The sequence below is a fragment of the Stegastes partitus genome, unplaced genomic scaffold (assembly GCF_000690725.1).
Source record: "Stegastes partitus isolate 25-593 unplaced genomic scaffold, Stegastes_partitus-1.0.2 Scaffold1271, whole genome shotgun sequence".
NCBI lineage: Eukaryota > Metazoa > Chordata > Actinopteri > Pomacentridae > Stegastes > Stegastes partitus.
The window spans coordinates 94,996-102,073 of record NW_007579002.1 but is presented as its reverse complement, the minus strand read 5'-3'; the positions used below and the strand labels follow the sequence as shown (position 1 = coordinate 102,073).

At 46.8% G+C, this 7,078-nt stretch overlaps 1 protein-coding gene, 1 long non-coding RNA gene and 1 pseudogene across 2 annotated transcripts in view; 2 read left to right on the top strand and 1 right to left on the bottom strand.

The window, feature by feature from the left end:
• The window catches only part of LOC103369323 (probable GPI-anchored adhesin-like protein PGA55), a 6,553-nt gene extending 3,578 nt beyond the window's left edge, over nucleotides 1–2,975 (bottom strand). Inside the window, exon 1 of the mRNA XM_008298012.1 lies at nucleotides 2,878–2,975. Within this exon, the coding sequence (XP_008296234.1) occupies nucleotides 2,878–2,893 (16 nt within the window). The 5' untranslated portion in view covers nucleotides 2,894–2,975. The remainder of the gene's footprint in view (nucleotides 1–2,877) is intronic.
• Nucleotides 1–5,950, top strand: part of LOC103369325 (uncharacterized) — a 10,135-nt gene extending 4,185 nt beyond the window's left edge. The window contains exons 3-4 of the long non-coding RNA XR_520823.1: nucleotides 668–675; nucleotides 5,940–5,950. This is a non-coding gene — a long non-coding RNA (uncharacterized LOC103369325). The remainder of the gene's footprint in view (nucleotides 1–667; nucleotides 676–5,939) is intronic.
• Nucleotides 525–5,933, top strand: LOC103369324 (LMBR1 domain-containing protein 2-B pseudogene; annotated as a pseudogene).
• Nucleotides 5,951–7,078: the final 1,128 nt, after the last annotated feature.

Sequence of the window (7,078 nt, the reverse complement as noted above, 5' to 3'; positions counted from 1 at the left end):
ATCTATCTATCTATCTATCTATCTATCTATCAACCTTTATTCTCTGTGTTTCATCCACAGTTACACCTGAACATCGTAGCATCCTCTCTGTGTTTGCTGCTCTGAGCTCATATATAAATATCATATTAATTATAATGTATTCATTATATGAATTATCTTGTCTTATATGAGCTTTCTGAGCACTGTGGCTGTGAAACATGACCTCTGCAGAGATCAGTGACCCGCTGCTGTCGTCTGATCAGAGCTCCGTCCACAGGCAGCACCATCATGTCGCTCCGACTCTGTGAAGCTCATCAGCAGACAGCTCAGCGCTGGTTTACTGCTGAGTCCAGTTAGGTTCTGGTTCAGCAGGTCAGCAGTGAACCAGGACTGTGCTCCATCATGATGTTCTGCTCCGTCCGCTCCACCCTAACACACCTGCCTCCGGCCTCCAGGTGTGGTCCTACCTGCAGTTCCGCTGCTGTCCTGCGGGGGGCGGGGATGACGAGGAACAAACAGACAAACTGCCGCGCAGGCGCAGAGCCGCGGCTCGCCTGTCAATGACGTCACCGTCCGCTCCCGTGATCCCTCCGGTAGAATCGGGATGTGACCGACGCTGCTCCGGTAACGGACCTCGGAGCGGCAGATACTGACGGTGAACCGGCAGACAGCGACCGCAGCGGAGCAGCCGTGACCGTCCGGCAGAGCCCTGAAGGCGGACAGAGTCCCAGAGAAGACCGGTAAGAGACACGTCGGTCCGCTGGACGCTAGCAGGGCTAGCTAGCTGTGATGCTAACGTAGCTTAGCTGCAGCTGGTGTTACCTGTCAGACAGGTGAGTCTGCAGGGCTGATTAGGGAACACGTTTATTCACTGCTGGTTCCGAGAACCTTTATTGATCCTCAAATATCAGAAACAGGAAAAAACGAGATAAAATGTGGAACAACAGATAGAGACACAATCTGTTCTAAGACACTGGACCAGGAGGCACATGAGAGGGAGAGATGCTGCTGAAATTCTTCTCAGGATTGTGAAATGTGGTAATTATTCTAATGTGGAGCAGAAGGGCGGAACCAGCAGAGCTCCAGAGAACCTGTGGTCTCCTCTCTGTGCAGAGTTCAGGTCATCATCAGAACCGACGTGAGCAGCTGGACCATGGTGGCCCGTTAGCTGAGAACATGAGCAGGTTCCAGCAGAACCAGTCACGGGTCCAACTGGGCTTTGATAGGATGTGATGTCAGCTTCCTGTCAGTGTGCAGAGCTTCAGACCGTCGTTGTCTGTTCTGGTTTGTCACCGTGAAAGCTGCAGTTTATTTATGACACNGATTTAATATTTCTGTTGAAGCACAATTCAAAGCAACGTCATGATGTTCATTACATTTTATTTATTATTACTTTTGTTCATTCCAACTTATTTCAGTGACTGAAGCTGTTTTCCTCCTTCAATGGGAGGGCAGGAGCACATCTGAGGACGACTGTAGATTCTGAAGAAATATTCATTGTTCAAAAGATTGTCTAAAAAAGTTCATTTCCCTGTGATGCTGTGTCTGTATCTGCAGACTCAAATGTTTTCTTATGTATTATATTATATGTAGAACAAGTCAACCACCTTAATGTACTTTTTAAAAAACGTTTTTCTGTGTGCTTTGCCTGGATGCGTGACATTTTTACACATAGAAAACTTGCTCCCACTCACAAGGTCAGGATGTGGTGGCTTCTGTCTGTTTGCATCTGGGCCTCACACAGGAAATAATAGGACAGCGTGCTTTGCAGCGACGTGCACCGCAACTGCATTCAGCAGTGAGCAGGCGGTTCTCCGTGTGGTATCACTGCAGCGCTGTGCTGCCTGAATCGATCATCTCTGTTCTGACTGAGTAAACCACAGTCAAAGCCTCCCACAGGCTGACATGTCTCACTGCCTAACCCTAACACCGTTTTACAGGCACTGACAAGCCTAAAATCAGCAGAGGTTCATTCTGAAGATGTTTCTAAACCTGTTTAATTACAAGAAATTCAAAATCAGTTCCAGTGGATCCAGAGGTTTGCAAAGTTGTCAAATATATATGTTCAAGTTTTAGGCCATCGTGTCTAAAACGGTACAAAATACGTCTGTAACATATAAAAATGGTTTCTAGGATGTTTATTGTAAAACAAACAGTGCTAATACACACGATGGAGTATTTTAGGGCTGTAATGATGCGTTTAATGCATCAGAGCATTTCTAATAAATGACTGAAACACTCAGTGTGTTGGATCAGAACCAGTCCACTGAAAGGATTGAGATAAAACTGTCTGATGGTCTGATTGCTGCTGACGGCCACTGATGCTGTCAGAGCTGCTGGGAGTCACACACACACATGGACACACACACACACATGGACACACACACACACAGACACACAGACACACACACACACACACATATACTGTATATATAATAGTTACAAGCAAACATCTTTATCACGTTGAGGAGGAACCTGTATAAGAATCTGCAGCCACAAATGTGGCACATAGACACATATATATATATGTGTGTCTATATATATATATAGACATATCTATATTTACCCTGTACAGTAAAACAGGTTATTTGTCAAAGGAAACTAAAACAAAGGACAAACAGCTGCATTCAGGTTCTCAGTACCTTCCTGAGAGCAGAGCCGTCCAACTTATTTTCATCATTTAGTAAATCTGATGTATTTCTTTGACAATAAAAAAGATGATTTTGTCAGTCGCACAGAGGAAAGCTGCGACTCATTTCAACGTGAGCGAGGTCAGATAGTTCACCAGACAGGATGTTTCACTAACGGGGCTCATAAGAAGCACACGTGGAACATCAGCATGGAAGGAGTTCAGATGAACAGAACACACAGCATATTGTAGTCTAGATGAGAACTTACCCGCTGAGCAGATCATGGAGTCAGATCATGAAAACAAGTGGATGAAGAAAGACAGAATGAAGGAAGTGAAGCTGAGGATGTGTGAGGAGAACTTGTGAAATGAGAAGTCAGGCATGTGAGTGACAGTGTGGGTGGGGGAACGGCAGACTGAAACCAGTAAGACACAAGTGTCATCTCTGGCCCACAGAACTGGGTCAGAGACGCTCTTCAACCTGGGCCAGGGTGCTTTGCCAGCATCAGCATGAACAGTTGGTTTTCCTCTAGAAGTTACAAATAATATTCTATCCCAGCACCACCAGAACCACAAGTTTGGGCAAACTGAGTTAAGAGCAGACAATAAAAGCGTCATATCAGCTGTTTACATTCACATTTAAGTAAAGTGGAACAAAATTCGGAACAAGAGAAAAGAATCTACTGTCTTATCCACCGTGATGTGAATACTGGAGTGACTTTTCACGATGAACACTTGGAGGTGCTCATTCTGCAGCTGGTGCAGCTAAACGATTGCAGACGAGGAGGAAAGTCTTCAGACCTTGAACTGAGTCCCTCAGAGAGCCCGAACCCTCTGAGTCTTCTCTGGTCAGTCTACAGGAGCTCCACACAGTCTGGAAGGTTGTTCTCTTCTTCAGGCGGATCCTCTTAGACTCATTCAAAGATAACTGATGAAAATGACACTGACGTGTCCTGACATGCAGTGTGTACCAGAAGACCTCGTCCACTCGTGTGTGTGCCTCTGAAAGTTTTGTTCATTCTGGTAGTTTTACCATCAGGGTCTTCTAATCAGGGTCCAAGACACAAAGACTCCAAGGTCTCTGTTTGACCAGACAGTGAGTGTTTTAGGTCGGAGCTGTTTGTACCGCTGACATGCTCACTTCAGTCTTCCTCAGAAACATCACTGACGTCTGTGCTGACGTCTTCATCAGCTGCTGGTTTCCTGGAGGTGTGACCCACCTGGCCGTCTGTCAGCCACGCCTCCTGCCGCCCAGTGGGACCAACATGGGGGCAGCAGGACCTACGGGGGGCAGCGGGACCCACGGGGGCAGCGGGACCTACAGGGAGGCAGCGGGACCGACACGGGGGCAGCGGGACCGACACGGAGGCAGCAGGACCTACGGGGGGCAGCAGGACCGACACAGGGGCAGCAGGACCCACATGGTGTCATGGTTCACTCTGGGGTCAAGTTAAACTTTTGTTTCTGTCTCGTCTTCCTGTTTCTGTTGGCAGCTTTTATTTTGTAGTCTGGTCTTCATGTGATCTTTGTCNAACACCTGCCTGCTGCTGAGGCTCTCAGACCTTTGCTGATCACCTAAATATCTGATGGTTCTCTAATAATTCTCTAACATTTGATGACTGAAGACTGACCAATCGTCCTTGAATCTCTCTGTAAACGTCATGTGACCATATTTGGGTTAAACATCAGGATCAGAGTCACACAGTTGGAATCATGTGATCACATGATCAGCTGACAATATGGCCGCCCCCTGCTGACCTGCGTCCTGTTGTTGTGTTTTTAATCAGAAGGTGATGATTGGTGTGATTCTCCGTATTTGACACTCATATAAATAATACTCATCATCAAGGTTTGGTAGACGAACAGGAACTTCAGCCTGGTTCAGTCCTGATAGCTACTGCTTGTGTGTCTGTGCTGAACTTTTACTTTGCAGTGAACTTATTCAGACACTTTCAGATACAGTTGGTTTGTTCACGCTGCCTGAAACCAGTCAGAGCCCAGTTCTCCCAGTGATGCAGACCACTGGAGCCCCAACCCCCCAGACTAGCAACACAAAGAGCCTTTCATGGTTTCAGGTCAGTGATTCATAGTTATGTTCATTACTGCAACACAGTCAGACTGGTTTGTCTCCAGTCAGACTGGTTTGTCTCCAGTCAGACTGGTTTATTTCCAGTCAGACCCTTTCAGCTATTGGTGGCTCTTCAGTGTTAATCAGATGTTTCTCCGTCAGAACCGATGAGCAGAACCAATGACCAGAACCTATGATCAGAACCAATGACCAGAACCGATGATCAGAACTGATGATCAGAGCCGATGACCAGAACCGATGGACCTCTGAGGTGTTCTGGTTGCTGCAGCTGCTGTGTCTGATTCTGTCCATCTGCTGGCTTGTGTTGCAGGTGTAGCGTCGCAGGCGTTGCAGCAGGATGAGCGGGGCGGCTCTTGGTATCGAGATCGTGGTGGTGTTCTTCTTGGCACTGTTCCTGCTGCACCGATATGGAGACTTCAAGAAGCAGCAGCGCATGGTTCTGTTCGGCACGCTGCTGGCGTGGTACCTGTGCTTCCTCATCGTCTTCATCCTGCCGCTGGACGTCAGCACGGTCAGTTGGACCCGCCGAACAAGGTTGAGTTCCTTCAGCTGTGAGGCAGAGAGCTGCAGGCATCAGGAGGGCCCGTGTGAGCCCGTGGAGCTGTCTGCTGGGTTCTTCTGTAGCGCTGTGGACCCAAACGGACTTTTACATCTCACGTCTCCTTCCTCACACTGATCCTGTATGAACATCGGGGTTGTCACGATGCTAACATTTTAAACTCGATTTCGATCCTACAGTGAAACACCTCCTGTCTGTTGGACTTTGTTGAGGTATAAAAAATAACAATTTAATTTTTTAACCGTCCACACCAGACGCAGTTAAACATGTCACACAATGTCAAACGTTAAATAAATGTTTCTTAAAATATAGAAAAGCTTTCAGCAGTACCACTCAGTATGAAAACGTCATATTCAAGAACACAACTCCAAAGTTCAGCCAAAGTTGCAAATAAACAGACTTTAGGACCCAATGAAAAGTGCAAAAAGTGATGTGTAAACCAAGAACGTTCAGAACCAGAACAAAGACTCAGAACAGAATAAATGACTATTAATAAGCTCGTCAGCCTGTAGAACTGTGCATTCAACAAGCAAATATCAAATCAAGTTCAATCGACTAACTACAAAGTGCAGCACCGTGAAACATGCAGATCTTCTAAACCACATTTTCTCTTGTCCTCTCATTGAGGACGTCTCTCGGGCCTGAGTTTGCTTTGCAATTTGCAGATTCTTTGCAGTAAACAGCAGCATGTCGATGTGCTCCTCTGGCAGTCTTGCCCTCCTTGGGGTGGATATTAGCCCTGATGCACTAAAGACACGCTCTGAGGCACAGCTGGAGGCACAGCTGGAGGCACAGCTGGAGGCACAGCTGGAGGCAGCTATGCAAAGGTACTTTTTGGCAAAAAAGGCCGAGTGAGGCCAGCTATTCTGATTGGCTTTCCACCACGTTAGCCGATGTTGTTGTGGGTTAGGGTTAAGTACAAAGCCAGCTCATTGTTCAGCTTGTACTCTGGATCATCACGCTCTGTGGGTGTCGCTTCAGCTTCTTGAGGTGCATCTGGCTGTTTCTTCTCTCCTTGAATGTCCAACAGCAGTCCCTTTAAGTCAGTTCGTGGTTTCTTTGCTGGCTTGGACAAGACAAAAGCTGAAGACTTGGGATGCTCCTCAGGCCATCAAGAAGATGCTGCTTTACCTCATCTTTCAGTTTGGTGAAGCTACGCTTAAAACGTGGGTCAAGAAAAGTAGCTGTGTTTAATAGCAACTGTAGGTCCCTATCCTGGTATCTGTCTTTTAAATCTTTGGCTATTATTTCCTTCATCTGCCTTTCAGGGTGGTGTCACTGCCTTCAACAGTTCATGCTGAGAAAATCCTCCATCTCAGAGGGAGCACAGGAGACAGTGGTGTGCTTTTCACCACTGAGAGCATCAGTGAAGGAGCTGAATGGGCCGAGCACTTCTTTTACACTCTCTAAAACTGTAATGTCCGTACCTTTAGGCATGAGATGCCACTTCTTCGATCTTCTGCAAGAACAGCACCAACAGCTTGTGGCTCTACCATTTCCAAAGATGAGCCCCAGCGTGTGGGCTCATCATGAATGAGCCTATGTTCAACTAACTGCAACTCTTTGTGTTTTTATGCAGTCGTCTCATCATTTTGGGGACGTGCTGAAGGCTGACGCTGTCTTTCTAAGTCTTTTACGCTTTCTATGCCTCAGACACGCTCCACCTCTGAGCCTTTGCTGACTGCCAAAGCAAGGGATCCATGCAAAGTCCTGCTCAAATGCCTTTTTATTATTAGATGCATTGTCAGTTAATATTCCCCTGCATTCCCACAGCTCAGGATTGTTTTCTTATTAGTTTTCATGGTCAGATCCAGAGATCAGG